General features: G+C 36.3%; 1 protein-coding gene across 8 annotated transcripts in view; it reads left to right on the top strand.

Annotated features, from left to right (window-relative positions):
* Positions 1–19,619, top strand: part of Ahi1 (Abelson helper integration site 1) — a 146,569-nt gene extending 126,950 nt beyond the window's left edge. For 6 of the 8 annotated variants that reach the window (XM_048354128.1, XM_048354134.1, XM_048354135.1 and 3 more), the window contains 3 exons: positions 7,746–7,804; positions 11,871–11,973; positions 18,263–19,619. In XM_048354128.1, the coding sequence (XP_048210085.1) occupies positions 7,746–7,804; positions 11,871–11,973; positions 18,263–18,265 (165 nt within the window). In that variant the 3' untranslated portion in view covers positions 18,266–19,619. Of the gene's footprint in view, positions 1–5,361; positions 7,725–7,745; positions 7,805–11,870; positions 11,974–14,654; positions 14,658–18,262 lie in introns of those variants that run through there. The other 2 variants (XM_048354129.1, XM_048354133.1) reach the window with 2 other exon arrangements.
* Positions 19,620–26,569: the final 6,950 nt, after the last annotated feature.

Genomic DNA, 26,569 nt, shown 5'->3' with positions numbered 1-26,569 from the left:
TACTTACTGTAGGTAGTCCTGATTTGGGAAGAATCCCTATCAGGGTGAGATTAAGGAACAGTTCAGTCCCAGAAAGGGAAATGGATGGCCCAAACATCTCATATGTTTCCAGGAATTGTAGGGAATGGAATGGCATTCTGGCATTTCCTGCCTTGGATATCTGTAATCAGTTTCAATCTTCCCAAGCCAGGTCACATAGATGACTAGGATACAATGTATAAAAGCAGCATTACTTTGCAGTTTGATGCCAAGTTTGTAAAAGACCCTTGAAACTTGTCTCATTAGGCCTGGGGGAAACCACTTATCTGTTTTCCTCATTTCTAACCTGTTTAATCATAGCTTTAAAAAAAAAAAGATCCTATTATCACCAAGTGCTGGTGACTCATGCTTGTAATCCTAGCTACCGAGATTAAGATTTGAGGACTGTTGTTGGAAGTCAGTCCCAGCAGGAAAGTTCATGAAAGTCTTACTTCCAATTAACCAGGGGAAAAAAAGCATAAATAGAGCTGTGGCTCAAGTGGGAGAGCACCATCCTTGAGTGAAAAATCTAAGGGACAGTGTCCACGCCCTGAGTACCAGCAGCACAAGCAAAAAAATAACATTACAGTATTTACTGTTCTGTATTGTTTGTGATTATCTGCCTCAGTGAATCCATAGCCCTGTTCATCTTTTCTTTGCATTGGATTTCTCATTCTTTATTCCTGGCCAACCAAAAAGTAATGTCCACATTTCTGAAGTTGCTATCCTGTCCCTCTAAGTTGATTTTGTCTCCTGCTTTTTTGAGGAGATGCTATGTAACATGAATTCCCTCAAATTTTCTTCCTTACTTTCTCTATATTTCTGTGGTTTTTTCCCCTCTCTCCAGCTATCTTTAGATATCAGCAAAAGAAATGACCTTTTCTCTGTGGCAAATCTCTTCACTTGTGACTAGTTTAGCTTGGTTGATTTGGCTCCTTTCCACCTATCAGCATCTTTCTGTCCCTTACTCAGTGATCCCTATCCTTGCTTTGGCATCTTTCCTTTTTATTTGTTTAACATATATGTTGAATGCCAGACACACTTGGTGGCACCCACTTGACATAATGGTCAACCATCCAAAAATAGCGCTTGCCTTATAATCTAAAGGGTGAAAGTAAGCTTAGTCAGAAATTTATGAAACTAAATGTAAAGCCAATCCAAAGATAGTAAGTGAAATAGGATGCCTTTCAATGGGAAAGGCATGAGTTAGGTTTTCAAGGTTATATTTGAAGCATTGCAAACAGCAAGTGCAAAAGCCTGATATGGCCAGTATTTACTAACCCTAAACAAATGGACAGGATTACAACAGCCCTTGTCTGGCATATTAAGGAGCTTCGATCTATCTGTGGGTGGTAGGGAATCATTGAAGTATTTAAAGCTGAGTATTACATAAGGAAACCAGCTGTTTCAAAAACTTATTCTAGGGCTGGGGGATGTAGCTCAGTGGTAGAACATGTATTTGTGAGGCCCCAGGTTAAAACTCCAGCACCATCACCAATAGCAAGTTCATTCTAAGGCTGGAGGTAGTGGTTCAGCAGTGAAACTTGTGCTTTTATTAGCTTTTGCAAGACTTTCAGTTCAGTTCCCAGCACCACTAATTAGATTTCTGTCACTTCCAAAAAATGTCTGAAAGAAACAGTTTACAAGGAATAAAGGTTTATTTTGGTTCTTAGTTCCAGGAGTTTCAGTCCAAGGTCACTTTGTTCCTTTAAGGCCTGAGATTGTAGTAGAGCAGAACTACTCACCTCATGGCAGCCAAGGAAGGAGAGAAGGTGGGGCCAGGAACAACACATACCCTTCAAGGGCACAACTCCCATGACCAACCTCCTCCAAGTAGGCCCCAGTAGCTAGTTTCTACCACCTACCAGTAATGCCATCAAACTATGACTCCATCCATGCCATTAATCTATTGATGAAGTTGAAAGCCTTCATGACCTAATTATCACTTCCCAAAAGCCCATCACCTAGCAAAGTCTTTAGCACATGACTTTGAGACCACATATTGGATTTAAATCATAGTGACCAACAAAAACTCACTGTAGAAGCTTTGAAGACCAGAAAAAATAATACTAAAGGAAATAAGACCAGTACAGGCTGTTGAAATAATCTAAGATTATGAGGTACTAGAATCTGGTGAGCCTAGTGAATCCATATAAAAGGAAAGAAGAAATTTTAGCTTTAAATTTTAATATCTCTATTGAATATAGCAAAACCTTGACTGAGTGCATTGGTACATATTGATAGCCCCAGCTTCCCAGCTAGTCAGTTTGCAGAGACAAGAGGATCTTGATTCCTGGCCAGTCTGCCTAGCAAGCCTAAGGCTTATAGTACTACCAAAAAAGGGGGGAAAAAATGAAGAACTTCCATTGGAAACTTGAAATTTTCAACCAGTTGCTGCTTTCCCGTGGGCCTGCATCTATGAGGCTCAGAAGAGAGTTGTAAGTCAGTTCTGATAAAAATGTATGTTTTGGGGAAAACAGTTGGAATAAACTAGTTTTGTTTAAAACTAATAACTTCCAAATTATTTTGCAGAAAGATAAAAATCTGGGTTCAGAGTGTTTGCAGTCATGAACAGGCTGCCTAGGTACTTGGGAATAAAGTTACATGAAGAAAGAAAAAGACAAACATACAAGATGAGACTTAAAAGGAAACGCCTGAGAACGAACTTGGGAAGGGTATATTTATGTAACAGCTACTGCTATCACAGTAGCTCCCCTGCTACCTCTAGCAGTCTCGATTCTTTTTTTTTTTTTTTTTTTTTTTGGCCAGTCCTGGGGCTTGCACTCAGGGCCTGAGCACTGTCCCTGGCTTCTTTTTGCTCAAGGCTAGCACTCTGCCACTTAAGCCACAGCGCCACTTCTGGCCATTTTCTGTATATGTGGTGCTGGGGAATCAAACCCAGGGCCTCATGTATATAAGGCAGGCACTCTTGCCACTAGGCCATATCCCCAGCCCCTAGCAGTCTCGATTCTTGTCTTCACTGCACCTTCTACCTGCCTGCTAGAAATAACTCTCCTAACAAATAAACCATGTCATTTGACTTAACAGCACAGAAATTTTAGTTGACTCTTTACTTGTCCATGAGGTTATAAGTTTCATAAATTTTTATCTCCATTCTACCCCTCAAAGATTAAATCAACATTCTGACTTGTTTTCTTTATCTTCTAAACCACCTTTCTGAGCACTGCCCTGTAAGACACGTCCCTCAAGCTGTTGCATATTGCTTTTTAAAACTGCATCAATTTTCATACTTTTCCAGTCATCAGAATTAAAGTTTGTCCTTTAAGGTCTAGCTTGACGCTCCCTCCTCTGTGAGCCCTTAAAACTGCCGGCTCCAATCAACACTCTCTCCCTTTATTCCACACATTTCCCCTTCTACTCTACTGAGCTTTATATCTGACTGTCCCTTGTTGTCTACCCACTTTTCCCCTTTGGATTACATACTTTTAAGGAGCCTGGGATTCTATTCACACAGCAGGACGTCTTAGCACGGTGCTTTCTCTTAAGCGTGGGTTGTTGTTTCCTTTTTCACTTGACATGATCTAAAGCTATAAATTATGAATCAAGATACCATGCCCTCTGTTTTAATAAACTTATAGAAAAAGCATTCCAATGCTGGAATTTTCATTTCTGTACTGAGTATTATTAGAGAACTTGGCATCAAATACATCCAAATACACCATCAATAATAAATTCTAAAACAAGAGAATCAACTCTAAATCCATAAAAAAATATATAGTTATGCTTCTGGAAACAGAATCTTAGAAATAAATGAAGTCTGGAAAGAGCTTGTCTTAGTCCAGTGGTTTTCTTTCATTTTTTTCTTCTTATATGTATGAAATTGTGTCTTCTATTTTTAAAATCTGGGAATTAATACTTTTTTAATATTAAATAAATTCAATTGCTTTGTCTTAGTAAAGCAAATCCATCTTGCCTTCAATGTGATATCTTTCTAAATACAACATATATTACATTACAGTCACAAATATTTTTTGCAAATATCTTCAGCCTTTTCTAGCAGAGGTCCAGAACAATATTTTCAGTCAGCCTACTTTCCATCAGTCCAATTTTTTAAACAAAACTAATAAAATATTATCCATAGGAGGTATCTTGAATTTCATTATCAGGTCTATAGAGAACATACTTCGTATATTCTATAACATGAGATCTAAAAATTATTTTTTGTTGCTACTGATTTTGTATTTAATTAGTTGTATAAAGGAGTTGACATTTAACAAAGTTTGTTAATACAGTGCCTCTTGATCAGTATCATTCCTTGTCCCAGTGAGGATGATATAGAATAGTTCTGTATCTAAAACATAATTTCTTCCAAAGGCCATGAACACTGTTTTAGTCAGTCAACAATGACTAATGCTGAAGATCAATGAGTGTTCCATAGCCTGAAAAGTTCAAGTTCATGCCATGTCTTCATTTCAGGTCATAGATAAGTAGGAATAGCAATGAGAGTAGCCCAATGGTTTCAAACTGTTATATAAAGATGGAGGCAGAGCTGAGGAGTCAGGGTGTCAGGCCATGCAAACCTAGTTTTAGCCAGAATAATTCTAGGTTTATATATGAAGTTTTCAGGAAAAAAAATCATATTGAAAGCTAGTTTTGCTGTTACATCAGTTTGAAAAACATTAATACCTTTGAGATGACTTCATGTCCTTGGTAACTCTGGGCCTCCATTTCCTCATCTGTGAAATAAGAGAATGGTGCTATCATAGCTTGGGCTTTGATTCTTTTCATTTTCAAGTAAAAATATCCCAAGAGGGGTTAAGTTTTTTACTTGGATCATGTAGGTTAATACCAGAATCAAGATTAGAATTTAACCTCCAACATTTACTTTGGCATTTCTCCTGTTATATATTTTCTAAAATTTTAACAAAGTTGAGCAAGAAATTAAAGACATTATTTGGAAGAGGCATATACGTCACGAGGTATATACTTAGCATGTAAAAATAAAGTAATACTGTGTTATAAATTTGCCTTATTTAAAGTGGGTAAGCTAACTACAACGTAAATTGATTGAACATTTACTTGATTTTACATTTATGCAAGCTTATAGAAATAATTTGGGTGAGTTGTTTGCATGGCCTGTTTCTCTATTTAAAAAACTGCCTGAGTTGTTTATACTTCCTGGTGAAGCTTCACGTAATCAGTGTGACATTTTAAATCATTCCATTAACCATTCCTTTCATGTTAAGTTCTCTGCATCTAAGTGGAAAATCATTCCTAAGTAGTGAGGGTTTGGGAAGCAGAAATCTCTAAATTCTGGTCCTTTCATTCATCATCTCCCCTTTGCTCATCTTCCTCTCTTCATCCCCTCCTCTCCAAATCAAGGGTATCCGCGAAGAGGAAATGAAGTCACAAAACAACTGAGAGGTGTGTGTGGAAAGGAGGGAAAGAAGGGCAGTCATGCTCCTTGGTCTTGTTGATGGTGGGGGTATTTAGAGGCTGATCACATTCCAGCCTTGGGGGCTTTTTGCTTAAAGATAAAGTAAAAACAAAAGAGCTCACAGAGACACCTCCTTCTTCCCCCTCCTTCTGCCTCCATGAGTCACTACCCATATGGCGTGCTGCTGCTGAGACCAAGGAATGAGTGAGTAAAGGTGTATAGAAGTCAAGTATTAGTCCTAATTAAGCATCCTTAGATAATTGTCAAAAACGATGAACTATGAATCCTGTACTAATTTAGGATTTATAGGCTTTGACATAAGCTAAACCACCTTTGTATCATAAAGAAAAAGGAACCAGGCATACCCGTAACAATAATGTAGTAGAACAGTAGGAAAGATGGCAAGGATAAACTTTAACATGCTTAAGAAAAATTGTAGAGGAAATTATAGCATCCATTTCAAATGAAGGACTCTACCACAGCAGGACTGGTAAGACCTAACACACAGCAACGAGTTATAACATCAGCTAAACAACGATAACTATTTCTTTCTGACTTCTCACACCCTTACTTCTAGAATAGGTTTAAGTGGATGAGAATTTATGAGTAGATGTGCATAATGACTTATTTTTCTTAAGCCTGGTAGTTTTACCAAGTTTCATACAAATACCTATTTTTGATAAGCTGTGGCCTTGCCATAGGCAAAGTTATAGAAATAGTGCTTAAACCTTGTAAAGAAAAAAGCATATAATCTTTAATTTGGTTACTGTGTTTGAAATTTACCTTAAAAGTATGCAAAGAAACAAGAAGCTCTACCTGACTGATGCTTTCTGATTCATGTTTTGATGGTTTTTCTTTACTTGTTGACCTATTTGTTGAGGGGAGGTAAACTATTCTATTATCAGAATTAGTTCTTGAATTTCAAATTTTCCATATGTGTGTACTTTTTCCCTAACAAGTTTTAACTGAGTCTAATTAGCTTCACTGGCAGAGAAAAATCAAGGTCTTTTTGTTTGCTGTTTGAGTCACTTACTGCAACACCATCCTTTAATCACTAAGTCTCCTCATTTTAATTCTTCTCTTTAGTAAATGCTTGATTTAAATCAATATAGATAACAATAAAATGGCATAATTGTGGTTCAGGAAGCATAATATTCTCTTAAAATCTTTATTATAAGCAAAGTAATATTTGTTTAAAAATACTCAGAGCTAGAACTCGCTGAAGAATATCTTACAGGAATCTGTTTATAAAGGAAGAAATCTCAAAAGGGAAAATGAGCTTCAGTAGAGCTAACCTTTAAAAAGTGGTACTTATTCAAGAGTGCATGAGAAGGTTGTAGTCCCCTTTCTTCCATTTCATTTGGTATTTTTTTACCTGGATTGTTTTAATTTAAATAATAAGGTAGATCTGATACATCTCTTTCATTTGTATGTAATTCAAAACTTTAATATAATACATTTATATTTTATGTTTGGACATCAAGTAAATCTTTTCCATAACACCTAATTACCTAAAAAAGTCTACAGTCTACTGTATAGAAACATTGGATGGACTTATAAAATGTTATATCAAACAGTATTTCCTAAATATATTTTCAAATTCTAGAGGAAGCATTAATCCTCAAGAGTATAATTTGGGGTATTGGAGATGTAGCTCAAGTGGTAGAACACCTGCTTTTAGTAATGTGGCCTTGATTTCAAACGCTAGAACCATTGTGGCAGGAGCATAATTTAGTATCACTGAAGTACCTGTTAGCTTGATTTTCTCATGGTGCCATTAACAAAATAAAGATTGGGGGTATGGCTTAGATAGTAGAGTGGCTGTCTAGCAAGATCCAGACCTTAAATTCAAAAATCCAGTACCTCCAGAAAACAACTAAATAATACAAAATACACTGGACAAATGTTATAAGAGACAAAGTTTTCAGTTTAAAATATTACCTATTGTCCAGTGAGTCTCACTATAAAAAATAGAGTATACTGAAAAGATTACAGAGGAAAGATGTGATATAGTAAGATAACCTTAATGCTTAAAATAATATACTACATACTAGAAGATTAATTTAGGTTGATAAGAAGTCCACAAATCTGCAAGCTGACTTCGTATGTAAAGAGGGATTCAACTAGCTAGAGAACTGCTTCCTTAGTTTTCCATAGGAACAAATATCTTACCCTCCTAGACGTTCACTTTCAAGACAGGCAGAGACATTCTTGTTGAGAGCAGGCATGTTCTCTCTTCATTCAGAAATGTGGTGGGTTTTCAGCATGTGAATATTGACTGTTGTCTTCTCTCAGTGTTGACTTACTACTTGTTTTTCTTCTTCCACAGCACTCAGTCAATAAGGACAAGTCCCAGGAGTTCAGACTGGGCTCACAGTCTATGGCACAGTAAGCAACTTCTTCTAAATTATTTGCATTGATAAGTAGTAAGATTCTTTTTTTTTTTTAATAACATGATGAGCACATTTCAGTTTCAAAAAGAGGGATGTGTTAGTGGTTGGACTTAGAGAGCACATTACAAAGTAGTAAATAATGTGAAACTACAACCCTAAACTTGAAAGAACCTATCTTGACATTTACTTTTGTTTGAGCAACATTTGAAATAATAAGTAAATGACATACTAAGAATAAAATGACCAAATACCTATTTTGAAACATTAAAGAAAAAATAGTACTTGAATGCCATCATTGTAGACTCATATTATCACTGACAAAATATAACATGAATGTAACAACTATGAATAGCTTGGGTATCTTACATGCTCTTCCATTTTCACCCTCATACACTCAGGGATGCATGCTTGCACACATGTACACACAGATCATTTTTACTGAATTTCCTCCAGGAAAATATAAATTCAAGTTTAGCATGCTTTCACAGTTCAAAAAATAATTTTGTCAACTCAAAAATTCTGGCTCATGTGACAATAATTTACAGGAATTGTCAAAGCTATACGGATTTCACAAACCATCATTTCATTCCACAGATGAAAGACATGTAATTTTTAAGTGGATTTTCACAGAAGAATCATGATGTAGAAAGTACCTTAGAAATTCTTTCCCACCACCGCTGTTTTCTTTTTTTTATTTTCACACTCTGTTTTCATACTTGAGGCCCCTTTTATCTTATCACCTGCACCAAGTTCTAAGTCTCTGGCTCCCAGGCAAGTGAAATTTCTTATCCAGCTAGATTCTTTGTACACAGATTCCTTAGTAAAGTATCATTTTGTTGTTTTCTTTTTAGAAGTAAGCTGTATTGATAAATTTTATAATTTTTTTGCTCTATATAGTGTCAAACTATACCCACTCACATTATGACATTTGTCCCTCACAATATCTCTGAGAGAGAAATAGACAAATATTCTGACTTCTGTTTAATCAAGGAGGAAAACAAAATCTGAAAGATTGGGCCCTGTACTGCAGGTTTTCACACTGAAGAAGCACATAGCAGAAAGTAGAGAGTAAGCTAGCAAAAAATGATCAAAGTAGTCTGACTGGTGGTAGGTTGGAGATTTGAGGTAGAAAAAAAAGGCCGACTAGAGATTGTGGCTTTTGATGAATGCAATATGAGAATTTGGGAGCAGCAGATGGCTGGAAAATAGAAGCAGGAGACATGTCTTGCTATGTTTATCCATCAGTGAACATGTGCCCAAGCAAACATTTGTCTGTACCAAGAATTTGGTCTTGTTCTAGACCTTATCAGTACTGCTAGAAAGAGGAGCAATCAGGAGCAGCCTTTCTAGATGAGTGACAGTGGTTCATTTTTGAGCATCAGTCCAAAGGGGAAAATCAATCATCTCTTCTCTGTGGTTGGTGGAATACTGGGCACTAAAATTCAGTGATAAGTAGTACATAATCTTTACCTTGTCAGAGTGCCCAGTATGGCAAGGAAGATACACAATGCACAGTCATTTGCTAAATATAGATTTGCTGAGCACCTCCCATGTCTCCATGTTCAGGCATGAGAGACATAACTGTGAACTGGTAAAAACCCTTGTCTCAAAGAACTAACATTTGCTTGTATACAAAGTATACATGTATACATGTATCACATGTTAGCTATGCAATGGAGAAAAACAAAGCAAGGGTAGGAAATAAGAGAGGGAAGTGTGATGGTTTCAGTTTTAAATAATAGTATCAGAGTTCTCAGTGAGAAAGGGAAATGAGTATATATGCAGCCAAGCAAGTGCAGGAGGCCCTAAGGCCAGGAGCATACTTGGTATCTTAAAGGAAAGGAAGTTGCTGGGGGTCTTGGTGTAGAGGAAAGCAACTGAGAGAGAATGGTCAGGGTAAGTAGTAAGACCTTGTAAAACCATCCTAAGACTTTCGCTTTTAAGCTAAGTAAAACGAGGAGCTTTTAAACAGAGGGGGTGGTATACATTTTAACAGCATCATTCTAACATTTGAGATAATAGGTTTTTATACACAAAAGTAGAAACAGACTAGTCAAGATAATACTAAAGTTTCCATGTGAGACTTGGTGGGTACCTTGAAAATTATGGACAGTGGGGTTAATGAAAAGTGGCTAGATTTTGGATGTACACATGTACTACTAGCACTCTTAGTGAAATGTATTTGATGTGTATCAAATTACCTATATGAAGCATACAGTTTTAAATTTTGACATAAATATGTGGCCGCAAATCACCACCAGAATTAAGGTAATTAGCATTTCCATCTCCCCAAAGGATTTCTCATGTTCTTTTGTAATTTCTTCCCTTTACCTCTTCCCTTCCCTTCTATGGGATTCTTGTCTCCAATTCTATCCAAAAGCTGAACTCAAGAGGTGTGGTTCCCAGTGATGACACACTAGCCCTAAGTTAAAAAAATGACAGTGCTGCCAAATCCTGAGTTCAAGCCCTCAGAATCTTCTAGGAAGTCCTAAAAACCAGTAACCTTTGGATTAAGAGGGATAACCAGAAATCATACAGTTTTTCTTTTCTTAATTTATGCAGTGAATAACAATGCTTTTGAAATGCTAATAAATCAATCTATATTCCTCAGACAAATACTACTTTTTATATATTATATTGATTTGCAGATTTTTTTAAGAAATTTTCACAGTTGGTCATGAGGAATGTATGTCTGTAGTTTGCTTATCTTGTAATGTTTTGGTTTCATTTAGGTAATGGGGTAACATTGACCTTCTGGAATGAATTAGGAAAAAGTCTTAACTCTTGATTTTTCCAAGAGTTCATGTAGACTTACTTAGTATTGTTCTTTCTTACTAATATTCTTTGTGAAGTGTGACATTGTTCTCATACTTTCCTTTAGTTCTTTAGACATGATTTCCTTTAGCTCTTTAAACATATTTATAATTGTGGATTTCAAGTCTCTGTGCCACAAATCATTGCCTGAGCCTTCTCAAGGGACAGTTTCTCTTCATTGCTGGTAGGAGTACACACTCTCCTAAGTATCCTGCTGCACACTTGCTAATTTTTACTTTCTCTCATCATGAAACTCCTCTTTGCAGCTGTTTGGGAACTGTAGCCACCTTGGTCTCCCCAGACTCTGAGCTGACATTAAGGGAGTTGCCTTCCCATGGAAGGAGATTTTCAAGTCATTAGGCTGTGTGCTCATCTTGTTTAACTTCCATCTCTCCAGGATCACCGATGTTCATTCATTGCTCACAAGCAATATCTTGATCAATATCTTGAAAATTTTTTCAAGTATTTTGTCTAGTTTGGGTTTTATTTTGTTTGTTTTTATTTGTACTGGCGTTTGAACTCGGCCTCGTGCTAGCTAGACACTAGAAGTTGAACCATACTCCCAAGCCCTTTTTCACTTTAGCTGTTTTGCAAATAAAGTCTTGAGTTTCTGCCCTGAGCCAGCCTTTGACCTACTTACTGTCTTCCATCTAACTGGGATAACAAATGCACACCACTAGGACTACCTTGTTCATTAAGATGGAATCTTCCTTTGTTTCCCAGACTGGACTCAAATTTCAATGTTTCCAATATTTGCCTCGCTAGTAGCTGGGAATACAAACATAAGTCACCATGCCCTATTTTTGTTTCCTTTTTACTGTTACCATTAAGCTATTCAGAAAGCACATTGCCTGTCCCATAGCTTAGGATGTTGTGTTATGCACAAACTTCCTTCACTTTTTTTCTGTGTCATTAAGGAATATCTTACACATATACATGAGCATACATATCTGTGTGTGTCCATCTGACTTGAGAAAATTTTCTGCTTTTCCCCAGGCATCTAGTATTTTTCAGAGACAGATGGAACTTGCTTCATTCTTGCCTGTTGGTCATGGTTAAATAAGGAGCAACTATCTGTCACTTAGCAAATAATCATTCATATATTTGTATCAGACATTTTTGTCCCTCAAATACTCCCTTTTTTCCTCCTTTCTATTCTCATTACCACTTCCCTAGATGAAAGCCAAAGTTGAGTTACTGCAGTAGCTTTCTTACTGACTCCTTTTTCCTTTCTTTCCTTCTTGTAGTGCTGAAATGGGCAAAGAACAGAGCCGTGAGGACCGAGGCCACAAAGCAGATATGCAGGCAAAGAAGAATGAGCAAACAGGCCGAAAAGTCACCCTTATAGAGGTAAGAGGAAAACCAAGAGAAGCTTCCATTATGTAGTCATCAGGAAAAGACTTAGGAGGGCTTAGCCAACAATGACAGACCAAGGAGAGGTACATAAGAATAGACACCCACTCTTTGGGAATAATCACCAAGAGGCAATTGGCAGCTTTGGAGAAAAAAGTTTTGAAGGGAAGTCCTGGAAACAGAATCAGTTTGTCTTCATCCTAAAAGAAAAAGTCTTATTTTCCAAAAATGTGGACTATAAGTGAAGGAAAGGACTAGGCAATAACTAGTAGAAAACCCTGTGTGAAGAAAAAGTCTCTTTAAAGAGATTACAAAAATATTTACAAACTGAGAAATATTTACAAACTGAGTCAGTGAGAAGGAGCCCTTCACTGTATGGTTAGAGACAATCAAAGTTTTCACTTAAAGATGGAAGGGTGTGCCATGTTTACCACTGAGACAGAAAAGTGGGGGAATAGGTTTGAATAAATGTTTTCTGGCAGGGGATGAACTTAAGAAAAGGAAGAAAATCCTGTCCAAAGTCATTGTTTGATCTCTAAGTAGAACAGAAGTTTGTCTTTGAAGGTGGAACCTTAGTCTAATATTTTATATCCACATGTATGAATTTATCACTTTCTAAAACTGGATTCAAAATCTCTATAAGTAAAACAAAAATGTCTAATTATACAGACTCATATCATGAATAATTACATAATCATGGATTAAGGAATGACTTTTCAAATTTCACCCTGGATTTTGGAATTTGGAAATGTTTTTGCTTTGGTGATAGGTTCTCTCAAATTCCTGTGCTCAAGGTTTCCTCCCATCTCAGACTACATCCTGCTACAAAACATTTCGAGACAGATTTCGAGATTTAAATAATGGACACTTTAAATTGGGCATATCAAAAAGAAAATGAAAGCCAATTTAAATTTTCAATGAATAATCACCAGCGATAGTGATTCATACCATATAGAAAACTCTTAAGAATTAACCAAAAATGGTGAAATATCATTTTTGATGGAAGAAGAGAATTCAACTGTGTATATGTAACCACATCTTCCTGATCCATTTGTCCATTGAGGGGCATCTGGGTTGATTCCATATCTTAGCTATGGTAAACAATGCTGCAATGAACATGGTTGTGCTCATAGCTTTTAGTGGATCTTAGAGAAGCTATATATTTAGTCTTTTAAGAAACCTCCATACTGCTTTCCAGAGTGCCTGAACGAGTTTACATTCCCACCGGTGAAACACAGGTTGCGTGGTTTCACTCATTTGTGGTAATTAAAATGTGCCTATAAATCTACAAGTAAACACATTAGATGGTTAAAAAAAAAGTACACTAGGATAAGATAAATTATTCAGGTCTCTATAAACATTCACACAGTGAGACCAAGAAGGATATTCATAGGAGCAGATCACAAAGGCTCAATAGGTATGTGCATATGATCATATAAAATAATTATCAAAATGAACTCCACGAAATAGAAACAAGTGATTTTGTAGTGCTGTTGCTGTCTTTTCCTTTTGTCTTTTTTGTTAGTTTATTTGTTTGGGGGAGAATAAGAGGGCACAAAAAAGGTGGTACAAAGACATGAACACATATAGCAGTGGTTCTCACTAGACAGTATATGGAAAATTAACTATAAACTTGTGGGTGGAAATGGGAGGGGAAAACTTGGAGAGAGTGAAGAATGGTTTAAAAAGAGATGTGAATGTACTCACTACCTGACTCATGTAACTGTAACCACTCTGTAGGTCACCTTTACAATAACTAAACATATTTTAAAAGAAATTAACAAAGAAAATTGGAAAAAGACAGAGCAAATATAATGTAATAAACATATGGAAATACCTTATAGTGCTCAAATTAGTGAAAATTAAGTTTAAAAACAAGATAGTCTTTTCTCACAAAATGGCAACAAGTTTCAAAGCCTAGGTTACTGTACTGATGAAAGTTAGGAAAGTAGCTTCCCCCATGCACAACTACCAATAGTATATGATTGGTCATCACTGTGGAAGATAGTTTAGTAGTCTATATTTTAATAAAAAGTTTTTGAATGTTTCTGTAATGTGGCATACTGGCTCTTACTAGTACTTATAGTTTGGAGGGGCTGAGACAGGAGGATTTCTTGATTTCAGGAGTTCAAGATCAGCCAAGGGAACATAGTGGACCCAAAACAAAACAAAAATATATATCCTTTGATCTGGCAGTCTTACTTCAGGAAATCTACTGTAGGAAAATACCCATGGACAGATTGACTAAAGTGGTTGCTCCTTCAAGCAGGTGTTTTTAAAAATAAAAGGAAGACACTCAATTTCAGTGACAAGAGGGTTGATTTAATTATGAAACATTTACAAAACAGTATAATAGAGTCACTATTCATTATATTATGCAAGTATTTTATAGAGATGGAAAGATGTATGTGATGAATCAGGTTTAAAAGATAAGCCAGAAGCAGATAGCTCACACCTGTAATTCTAGCTATTCAGGATCCTGAGATCTGAGAATTGTGGTTTGAAACCAACCGAGGTAGAAAAGTCATGAGACTTTTGTCTCCAGTTAACCAGCAAAAAGCCAAAAGTGGAGCTGTAGCTAAAGTGATAGAGCTCCAATCTTGAATGAAAGAGCCAAGCAAGGGCCAGAGAACCCTGAGTTCCCCAATACCAACACTCACACACACACAGAATTCAAGTAAGTATACAGTAGATTACATATGATTTACACAGAAAGTTGAACAATATACATCAAAGGATGTTAATAGGTACATGAATGGTGTGATAGTGGTGACTACTTTTCATTTTAATCTAACATTTGTATTTTCTGATTTTTTTTTTTTTTGGCCAGTCCTGGGCCTTGAACTCAGGGCCTGAGCACTGTCCCTGGCTTCTTTTTTGCTCAAGGCTAGCACTCTGCCACTTGAGCCACAGCGCCACTTCTGGCCATTTTCTATATATGTGGTGCTGAGGAATCGAACCCAGGGCCTCATGTATATGAGGCAAGCACTCTTGCCACTAGGCCATAGTCCCAGCCCCATTTTCTGATTTTTATACTCAGATTTTAATCATTCCTTTCAAAATGAAAATACTTTCAGCAAGTTTCAAATACAATCTGTTCTATTTGCATTTAAGAAACAAAGGTCTTGGGGCTGGGAATGTGGCCTAGTGGCAAGAGTGCTTGCCTCATATACATGAAGCCCTGGGTTCAATTCCTCAGCACCACATATATAGAAAAGGCCAGAAGTGGCGCTGTGACTCAAGTTGGCAGAGTGCTAGCCTTGAGCAAAAAGAAGCCAGGGACAGTGCTCAGGCCCTGAGTTCAAAGCTCTAGGACTGGCAAAAAAAAAAGAAAAGAAAGAAAGGTCTTGGAATCACCACCATGAAGTACCTGAACTCAGACATGGTCTTTTGGCTCCAAGTGCCAGCTTGTTTGCATTACATGTGGCTTTGTCTGTTGACTCTTGACTGTGCTTGCAGACAGAGGCTATGACCTGTTCACACCTTCTCTTCAGCTCTTAGTGAGACAACCTGGGGTCTTGCCACAGAAGAAAACCTTCAGAGAACATTTATCAGATTCAATTTCTTGTGGGACAGGGCCTAGTATTTTTATGAACCTTATTTTTTTAATACATAACATGCACACAAACACTGATCTAGTTTCATTTTCAAAATCTTGTTACACATATTTTCCTTTCTCATCTCATCTAAAGTTCCTTTTTTTTTTTTTTTTTTTTTTTTTTTTGGCCAGTCCTGGGCCTTGGACTCAGGGCCTGAGCACTGTCCCTGGCTTCTTCCCGCTCAAGGCTAGCACTCTGCCACTTGAGCCACAGCGCCGCTTCTGGCCGTTTTTTCTGTATATGTGGTGCTGGGGAATCGAACCTAGGGCCTCGTGTATCCGAGGCAGGCACTCTTGCCACTAGGCTATATCCCCAGCCCCCTAAAGTTCCTTTTAAAAAGTGCTCACTTGGCTTCTCTCTTCTCATTAGCTGTGAAAACCTTGAACTTGGACTTACTATGTCTTTGGCTTAGTTAGCTTTCAAGTCCCAATGCTGTCAGCAACAACCATGCCGAGTGCTGTATGGGTTTTTGGTAGTCTGTGATGTAACACTTGACCATTTCTTCTCTTTCTCTTATCCTGTCCCTCCTCTGCCCTTCACACATGGCCTTTGTCATTCTCCATGCAATGTGTTTATTCCTCTAGTGAGTCTGAATCATTTCCTTTGAACTTATCATCTTTGCTCCCTAATTCATTCAATTTCTTTTTCTGTCTCCTCTTGTGATAGTGTCCTGAGTTCTCTGTTTACTTTTCTTTCTTTCTTTCTTTCTTTCTTTCTTTCTTTCTTTCTTTCTTTCTTTCTTTCTTTTTCTTTCTTTCTTTCCTTCCTCCCTCCCTCCCTCCCTCCTTCCTTCCTTCCTTCCTTCCTTCCTTTCTGCTCCTGGGGCTTGGACTCAGGGCCTGAGCACTGTCCCTGGCTTCTTTTTGCTCAAGGCTAGCACTCTGCCACTTGAGCCATAGTGCCTCTTCTGGCCATTTTCTATATATGTGGTGCTGGGGAATCGAACCCAGGGCTTCATGTATACGAGGCAAGCACTCTTGCCACTAGGCCATATTCCCAGCCCCCGTCTGTTTACTGTTCATATTCGGTCTCCTCCTGATTCTTTTAACTTGTCTGATCTCTCTGCACCTGCAGGATCCATCTCACTGATTTCCAGCTGTTCACTCCCCTTCTCTCCTCTTGGCTTTTCTGTTTTTCTTCTTTTTTGTCCTATTACTACCTCCTCTCATTTTGTATTGTCTTATTCTTCCTCTCAAATGCTTTTAGAAGTTTTCAGGGACTTTGTGTGACTTACATTTTTCTCCCCCATTTATATCAGACACTAAGCCAAGTTTTACATACTTTTCTGTATACATACAGGGATAAAAATTATTGTTTTGCTGGGCCCTTAAGTGGCATAATACCTTGGCATGCTGTATCTGTACTATTTTATACTCAGCTTAATTGCTTTCATTAGATCACAGGAATCATGTTTGAGCTGTAGTACATGAGGTGACCTGCATAGCTCTATTTAATATTTAGAATCAGGACATATGGACTTAAAAAAGATGTTTCCTCTCATATATAAATTTTTTTATGAAAATACTGTAACCATTTTATTTAAGATTGGGTCTATTTCTAAAAGTGGAGGTGTTTGCTCTTACTCCTGTGCCCCTGTGGGAGAGGCCTTAAAGAATGGTTAGCCTTTGCCCTTTCCTGCCACATTGTGCCAGCCATTGCTTCTCTCAGGAGTGATCAGTAGAGTTGCCTTCACTTTAGCCCACTTATCATTGTCCAGAAGCTGAAGCTTGTTTCTCAGGGCCTCTGAATTTAGAGCAAGACAGTAATATTTTGTATAAATCTAGATTCTCAGCATTGCTGCCTAGATCATTATACTGAGGAGCCTAGGTTTGGATCAGCTTGCTTATTAGCTTTCACTAGTTGTAGTACCCCTACCATGTAGTTTCTAAGAAAGCAACTTCTTGCTTCATCTACATAGTGGTTCATCTTTGTTATTAATTATATAATTTGTTTTACACTGAAATTGTGTCTAAATGCATGGTTAGCCATCACTATCATGGCCAGTCAAAAGTAGCACAAACTATTTTTTTAGTTTGAAAAATATAATTAAATCAATTGTAAACGTGATTTTTGTCATGGACTAACTGAAAGAATGCTATTTGATGAAATGATCTATATCACTAACACCAAAGCATCATCCGTGATTTTTTCTTATTGAATGTAGACCTTTCTGTGCTCTGGTTGCTTGCTGTTAAATTTCTGGAAGTTATTAATTTTTCTATACTACAGAAATATATTTTTCTTGTTCTTATATTAACTTAATGCTGGGGAAAGCTTTGAACAGGTTGCTAATGATAAAAGAGAGGTCGACAGTATGTTTTAAAAAGTAAATTTAATAATTAATATTTTGGGGCTGGGGATATAGCCTAGTGGCAAGAGTGCCTGCCTCGGATACACGAGGCCCTAGGTTCGATTCCCCAGCACCACATATACAGAAAGCGGCCAGAAGCGGCGCTGTGGCTAAAGTGGCGGAGTGCTAGCCTTGAGCGGGAAGAAGCCAGGGACAGTGCTCAGGCCCGGAGTCCAAGGCCCAGGACTGGCCAAAAAAAAAAATTAATATTTTGGTTGTGTGTGTGATGTTGCACAATGTCTTTCCATACTTTTGTTGTAGCCTGTACACACTAAGATTTGGCAATACCTGAAACATACTGCTTCATTAATTGCCTTTTGTGTACTTTTCTCCCTAGTAAAGAGTTGAAGAAGAATGAAGAGACAAGGAAATGTACAGAAATGAAATGACAAACCAAATGGAATTTCTTCTTTGAAGTTAGAAATTTTCAGATCCAAAGGAAAAAAAGGATCTACTACTTCTTGTCTTTATGAAAAAAATCTAAAAAAATTATAAATGAAGTGTGGCTGGAAAAATCAATGTGGCCTTGGAGCTTAATTGTTACCACTCATTGTGATTGCTGTTGGTCAAAGTATTAGTACTTGTATTTCCAGTAATTGTATCAAAATCACAGTACCACTGTTGGCAAACAAATAAGGATTAAGATTATAATTGCTACTCAGCAAACATGAATAAAAAAGTATTTGTATTGTTAGAGTGTCTATTAAGAAATCATTAATATTGTATCTGTAATGTGGTTATATGTGTGATGTTATGCTCAGAATATGAAGTGTCTGCTTTTAAAACAACCTTATTTAAAAGGTTTTTCGGACTATTGTGTGTTTAAAATGATGCCAGTAACAAAGGCATTAAGAGAAAGTAAGTTGCATTTTAGGATTAAAATTTTGTGTTGCTTTTGAGTGAATTATATATGTACTTCATAACACCTAAGTAAAAGTGATTTGGGGCTGAACTAGCAACCCTGTTGCAAGTTTCTTTCCTTTTTAAATAAAGGCAATTCATATTTAAACATATAAATAATATGTAGACTTAACATGCCATAATATTTATTTTAGTTCTTATATTTGTTTTTAAATTATTACATTGTATTATTTATTTAATCCCAGAACAACAGTATTATTACCATGTTGATGGTTCTTTTGAAAGTTTGATATAATATAAAAGTGTATTTTAGTTTTTTTATGAATATTCTTCTTTTTCTACAATATGTTATCTGTTGATAAAATATTTAGACCCAAAACTAATACCAAGTTAATTAGGAAAACTTACCAAATATAGACACCTAATCCTATGAAGATAAGAAGTGAGAAAAGCAGTGTTTGGCATTGAGGTGTAAATTTTATCCAGATGTATACCCAGAGTGAAATACTTAAAAGTAAGATGTGTATTTGTGTCTCTTATCCTTGCACATGTTGTAAAAGCATACAAAATGGCAACTGTGACCCCTGCTATGGAAAACTCTAAAAAGGGGGGAGGGTGTGGGTGCTTTCCAAGTGTTGTGTAGCATTGATGGTTGCTGAAGTCTGCAGTTGTAGTACAGAGTTTGTTCTGCTAGTGCCAAGCTTCTGTCATTCTGGTTGTATCTGTACTGTGAGTACAGCTGGGCCTGGGCAGCTTGAGTTATTCTCATGTAAACTTGTTTCTGTCTTGTGAATGTACCTGATAGTTTACAAATAAAGATATATGTCACTGCAGTTTCAGCTTATCATTTGAGATTCATGTTGATTCTCTGGTTTGGGTTGAATTCACAAAGAATTTCAATGGATTGCACATTTTTTTCAGTGATAAAATATTCTTTAATTTTCTGGAGAACCTTTCAAGTCATCTAAGAAATGTCATTCATAAACAAGGTAACAAACAGTACAAGAAATGTTTCCAATGCCTAACGTATGAAACTGTAACCTCTCTGTACATCAGTTTGATAATAAAAATTTGAAAAAAAAGATATTTATTACTTAGGGTAAGAAATAGGTTCTTTATTGTGGTATGTAAAATCATAATAAGCAAATACTGATTAATTTTTATTCATTTGAAAATGTAGCTGTGACTATACCACATTCAGAATAACTTAGAGCTGCCCTCACTGTGTAGGAGAGTGCATGGAACAGAGATTCAAATACAAAATGGAAAATGTTGGCGTTAGAATAATTTGGTTGGTATGAAAAGGATAATCATACTTGCAATAGCAGAGGAGAGATTTTATTATTTTTTAAAAATGTACTTCTTTTTTTTAGACTCCAAGGGCACTAGGGCATTTACTACTAGAAAAATGAACTAAAGAACCGTTTAAAGCGACTAATCCTTTGTAGTTGTCAGTTCCTTGTAGAACTATTTTGAATCAAGAAAAAAATCTTAGGGAAGCTAAACATTTACTACATATTGGTGTTCATATGGAAAAGAACAGCCTTTTTATATATTGCAATTACTGAAGACCACAGAAAGAGATGAGGCAAACACTAGGAGAACTGTCTCTACTCAAAGCCAAGTCCTTTTCTACTTTTTCCCCTGCCAAAGTAAGACTCGGGTTATGTTCATAGATTGATGAAATTTCTTCACCATACCCACTGAGAGGAGATGGGCTGGAAGAGATCATGAGAATGTCTTCTATGTAGTAGGTCCTGATTATAATCCAGCAGGAAGTCAGAAACCAGTGTCTACTTGAAGATTTATGGTACTGCACACTTTCTTAATAACATTGCTTTCTTTGAAATTATTGAGTTTTATGTCATTTCTTTAAAGAATAATTTGACACTACCTTATATATCAAGATTACAATTTCAGTCATTTATAGGAACATATGCCCATGAGTTAATTTAACTCTATCTTGTAAAGTTTTTTTAGTATCAAAACTATAATGTGAATAGCACTTGCAAAGATAGAATAAAAAACAAGTTTAAAAAGATTTAAAACATGAATAGTTTATACCATAAAGCAATTAGGTATATAAAAAAGCATTTAAAATGAAAGCAATGCTTTTAAGTTGCAAATGCTTGATACTTCTGAAATTTTATGCAGAGTTTCTGTCATACAAAAGTTCTTTTAAGTTCTTTTCTCTTTAGGAAGTTCAGCAAAATAGTGTCTGGAAATAACTTTATATTTTATAGCTGTATATGGCATGATCTTGCTTTATCATGATTAACCCACAAATATTTTTAAAAGGTAAGAAAGTTTTAGAAACAATGAAGTAACCTCAAGCTTTTGTATGTATTTAAATGATTTCTATCTGAAGGCCATAACTTCAACTAATGGGAATATTTTTAAATAATCCAGGACTTTATATGTGTGTGACTTTTTTTTAACTTCATTCAGTTTATGATAAATAATTCCCAAATCTTTATTTTATTATTATGCCTGATCTGATCTATTTTTCACATCCAATCTATAAGATAGATAAAAATCTCCACTACTTCACAAATATGAAAGCAAAGCTTAGAAAGTTAAATATCTTGTCCAAATACACACATCCTAAAAATATCAGTAATAGCTGTAAAAACTGCTTTGTTTATATTGCACCTGAGATTCCTAAAGTAATGAATCTCAGTTGCAATGGGGAATAAAGCCAGTTGGTGAAATTATACTACTCACATATACAGTAACTAAAAATGGATCCACTCAGTGACCAGAAACATCAAATAACACATTTGTATACAATAGTGACCTAAAAAATGAGATATGTGAGTGAAAATCATTTTAAGACATCATTTGTGTCATTCTGCAATTATTTTGGTGAGTTTATGCTATAGTTCTATGTCTCCTTAAGGAATAGGTTCTGTAGACTCACTAATTACATGTACAGTAACATTTTATTTAAGAAGCAGAAAAGGCGCCATTCCAGTCATATAGAAGATAATAAAAACATCAAGCAGCATGTCAATCAAAAGGCTGTGTTGATTGGCGAACTCAATCTATGGATGCACCCAATTATCTTCAGGAGAAAGGAATGTCAGCATCATTTAGAGTTAACAATGGTCGAACTAGGCAAAGGCAGACAGCTACTCTCCACAGAAACCGGGGAAGTAAACTTGGTAATGAGGCACTTCATTCATCATTTCCTTCTGCTCTAATTATTAAGGTGAATAGAACATACTCTAAGCTAAGGCGGGAAGTGGATAACATAAAAACATTTGTTTTGTAAACACAGCACTATATATTTCTAATGATCCCGCTTTACATGTACATCAAGCATATGATGTGACCACCATGTGTTCTAAACTTACTCTTCCAACACCTCAAGTTCATACTAATTATGGATGGTTTTGGTTTTCACAAAAAATTAAGAAGCTAGTGCTGCTATGGATGTTGAAAGAAAAATTTCTTTCTAAAAAGGGAATTTTATATAAACATACACACCAAGTGTAATTCATGTTCTACCATTCACCACTTATGTAAACATGGCCTAACTGGACATATATTTCAATGTCACTTCTTAAAGTACTGAAAAATCTAATGCTTACTTGTTGTAGTTCTCTTTTTCCTTCTCAAGAATGATTTTAATAACAGAAGGAAATTAAAGAATGGTCTACTTATACATTTTTATTAGTAGAAGGAAATTAAAGAATGGTCTAGTTATACATTTTTATAAGTAAACCTGTCTATTGCCAATAAAAGGATGATTCCTTACAATTTCTTGGAATGGAGATGGTTTGCTTAATGAAAACAAGGGGAAAAAATAAGAGTGTGTAAGGGGTTAAAAGCAAGAAACTGAGGAAAATAACTTGTTGCTAGAGCAAAAAAAAAGGAGCAACTGAAGCTTGCAAACAGCAGTGGTGAGACTAAAAGAAGAATCCCTGGAGAAAAGGTTGGTAGGTTCACTTCAGGTTTTCAGTGTTTTTAGCTGAAGAACAGCTAATTTTTTTCTATTAAATTTGTTCACAGGTCCATTATACAAAAATATTCTACAAAATTGTTTTGCCATTTAAGCTAATGAAAAATGGTTAAGCGCAACAATATGTGTTAAGCACAGTAATGTGTTTTAACCAACTCTAACTAATTAACAAAACCGAATGTTCAGTCATATCTGCAGATGCTGCTTTTAACAACCAAATAGTTCCATGGTGATAAAGACACAGCATTAAAATCTATGCACTGTAAAACATCACATTTTTATATTTATATGTGCAGGCAGACTTCATAATAAACTCGTCTATAGCAGCTGTAAATTTCTTGAGGATTTATCTAACCACAAATACATTGAAATGGGGAAATGGGTCTATATTAAACCATGCAAGATGCTGCTGGAGCTTTGCCATTTCTGCAACATCCTGTAATTAATTTATCATGACAGGTCTGGCAAACTGAAACATCCAATACCCTTGTGACAGACTGTTAAGACTACAGTTGTTGCACATCTACAAGCATGTAAAGCGAAGCTACATATTTTTTCCAAGCATGCCTTTAGAGGATATTCTATTTAGAGTGCCCTAGAGCCAGGAGCTACCTTTGAATCACAATGTAAACATAGCTTAAGATATGGAAGAGTTCTTGGGCTCTGGTAATACTTAGATATTTTCCTGAAAAGGGCCAGCCAGGCAAGGATGCAGTCCCAAGCATGCGCATCTGGTGCTAGATACAATCAGCTTTTCAGTTTGGTAGTCTCTTGAATGTATCTTTTTCTTACAAATGGGATTCCAAGACCACTATCTCGATCTGTGTAAAACCCTCTTCTGGGATCAGTGGTCTGCCATTTTGCAAACATAAATGTGATATTTTATGTTTTTGTCAAGTAGGTCCTAAAAATCAATTAATTTCTAGCTGAAACAACTGTCATTTCTTTACCTGATAGTGAGATGTGTCGCAGGTAGAGCTGAGGTGGATGTTAAGGATGGCGCCCTAAGGAAGGACAGTCCTTGCCGCAAAAGTGCAGCTACCTGATCTAACAACTGAGAACAACCTTGTGCAAAAATCCACAGCCTTGCTTGTTTCCCAGAGAAGGAAGACCTACGAGGGCCTGGGAACCTCGAATCTGAAAGTTTCTGTGACAGGGAATGGTGTGAGGAAAGGTCCAAGGCAGTGAAGAGGGGCCTTGCTTAGTGGGAAGCCGAGAGAAGCTTCAGCAGGACTCCAAATGATCCCAGCATAGTTCCCAGAGGCTGTGAACATATGTAAACAAGTGTGTTCATATTTTCTCTAATGCTTTTCTTCCTCTTTAAACTTGTGTTGGACATGGATCTCATATGACCAGAGAAGTTTGTTTCTTTGGCCTCAGTTTGAAAGGAAAAGCAGCCAACAGAATCCTAAGCTTAAATAACCCCAGGAAAACCAAACAAAAGCCAGGCATGATGGTGCACACCTGAGATCCCTAGCTGTCAGAAACAGATGAATGGAGAGTTTAAGGCAAGTGTGGACTGCAGTGAGACCCTGCTTGAACACCACCACCGAAGGTAAAGGAAGGGCATCTTGTGCTCTCCTCTACCTGAACATCTTTTAGAGCTTTCCTATGGACAGCTTTGGAAGTGAGGTAGTGGATGGGGGATACAGTCCAAAAACAAAGCCAAGAAGACCCTTTTATATTATATTATTTTTATTTGGATACCTTGCTTCCTAGGGTTGAGTCCAAGCCATTTAGTAGGTAACATTCTCACTTAAAGCTTCATTGTCAAATCCTAAGTCAAAACAGTCCTCAATTTCCTCAACCGTATACATTCAGACCTCTTTAAAATTAGGTTGTGACAAGTGAGCCAGGGCTGAAAGTAAGTAAACACATAAACAAGGTGAGTCAAAAGAGATGACATTTATAGACAATTCCATGAGCTCCTTATGGTTGAATAATCCCCCCTATCATATATACACCACATTTTCTTCATTCATCCATTGTTGGGCACGTAAGCGCATTCCACATCACAACTGTTGTGTATAGTGCTTTGATAAATATGGGTATATGGTATCTCTCTTCTATGTTGATTTACTCCTTCAAATGTGTGCTCAAGAGTGGTATGCAGAGGGTCATAAGATAGGCCTAATTTTAATGGACTTCTATACTGATTTCCATCACATTTACATTAGTTTATGTTCATACCAACTAAGTATGAAGATTCCTTCCTCCACGCCCATCCTCATCATCACTTGTTTTCTGTCTCCAGACATCCTGACTGGACCGAGATAGAATCTTATTATAGTTTTTATTTGCATTTCTTTATGACTAAGGATGTTGATAATTTTGTCATTTGATCATCATTTGTACTACTGAGAGCTGTCTGTTCAATTCATTTTCCTATTTATTAACTGGACTACTTGTTCTTTTTCTGTTTAAATGTGTTTATCTCTTTGTGCATTCCAGATATTAATTCTTCATCCTTTGAATAGCTGATGATTGTTTCCTTTGATACACAGAAGCTTTTTAACTTGATGCAATCCCATTTGTCAATCCTTTCTCTTATTTCATTGTCAATTAGAGTCCTGCTTAGAAAATACTTGCCTGTGCCTCTATCTTCCAAGTGTTCTAAGTTTTCCTACAGTAGTCACAAAGCTTCAGGTCTTATATTGCAATCTTGATATATTCTGAATTAATTTGTGTTCTTTCTTCAAAAACAAACAAATTTAGAACTCTCAATTATTTTAACACTTACATGTTTTAACACGTGTACATAGAGGTTTATTACACCTTTTTTGCTTTTTCCTTGAATTTTCTAGGCATCTGTAGTTACTGTCACCTACAGTGGCTTTTCAGAAGATTCTACCCATATTACAAAACTTGTACCTCATAACCACCTTGTTAGGAAATGAATCATCCCTTAATTTTTTCAAGTCAGTCACAGCAAGGTTTTTAAAAATTTGTCAGTTACTAAACAGAAAAAATGGTCTTCTTCCAGTGCTATGTTCCTTCCAAACAAAAAAACTTCATCAATATCTTAAAGATATGGAAATAAATGATCAGATAGCCAGTTTATATTCCCAATACAAGAAGCAATTGTAAACTAACAAGACTCATTTAGACGCATATCTTTCTGAATCAACTATGTTTTGCTATGATCTTATATTTAAATGTATATTCTTAATATGCGAAAATTTAAAATGCAAAATTGTAACAGAGTCCAAATAAGAGCAAGTGAAAAACTAGAAGGACATATAATAAGAGTTATTTAAGCCAAATAAATTATTCAAATGTAAATAAATTGTGTTCCTTACTCTATTAATGAGCAACAAGTTCTCTTTTACTCTAAGACTTAATTCCAACAACTCACCAACTTGGAGTACCAAAGAATCTTTCACAGAATATAATCTGACTTAAGACTCTTCCTGATGTCTTTATCCACTGACTTTTCCCATTATCTTAGAATAATCCTATAAATCTACTACTGCACATAAGAAATAAAATTCAATTGCCTTGAAAGTGATAGCAAAAGTAAATGAGGAAAGAATGCTAGGGTATGTACACTTGAGATGAAACCCAGTGGTCTTTTCCCAGAGAAGGTACTGGGAATAAGGTGATTTATAGTTTCCAGAACAACTCAAGTTTTTGTAGTGAGCACTGTCCTCACTAGGATGCTTGAATGATTGTCCTCCTCTTTGTATTTTTATACTGTTCTATTGTATCTACCAAGATACTTCACACATAACATTGAGCCAGTCCATTTGTAAGTGGTGAGCTCAAGGAATTTATAAATGGTGTCAGACACTTTTGGAAACCCAGAGCCTACCAATGGGT

Source organism: Perognathus longimembris, chromosome 9 (genome assembly GCF_023159225.1).
Source record: "Perognathus longimembris pacificus isolate PPM17 chromosome 9, ASM2315922v1, whole genome shotgun sequence".
Lineage (NCBI taxonomy): Eukaryota > Metazoa > Chordata > Mammalia > Rodentia > Heteromyidae > Perognathus > Perognathus longimembris.
The sequence above is the reverse complement of the archived record's forward strand: the minus strand, read 5'-3'. Positions and strand labels throughout refer to the sequence as shown.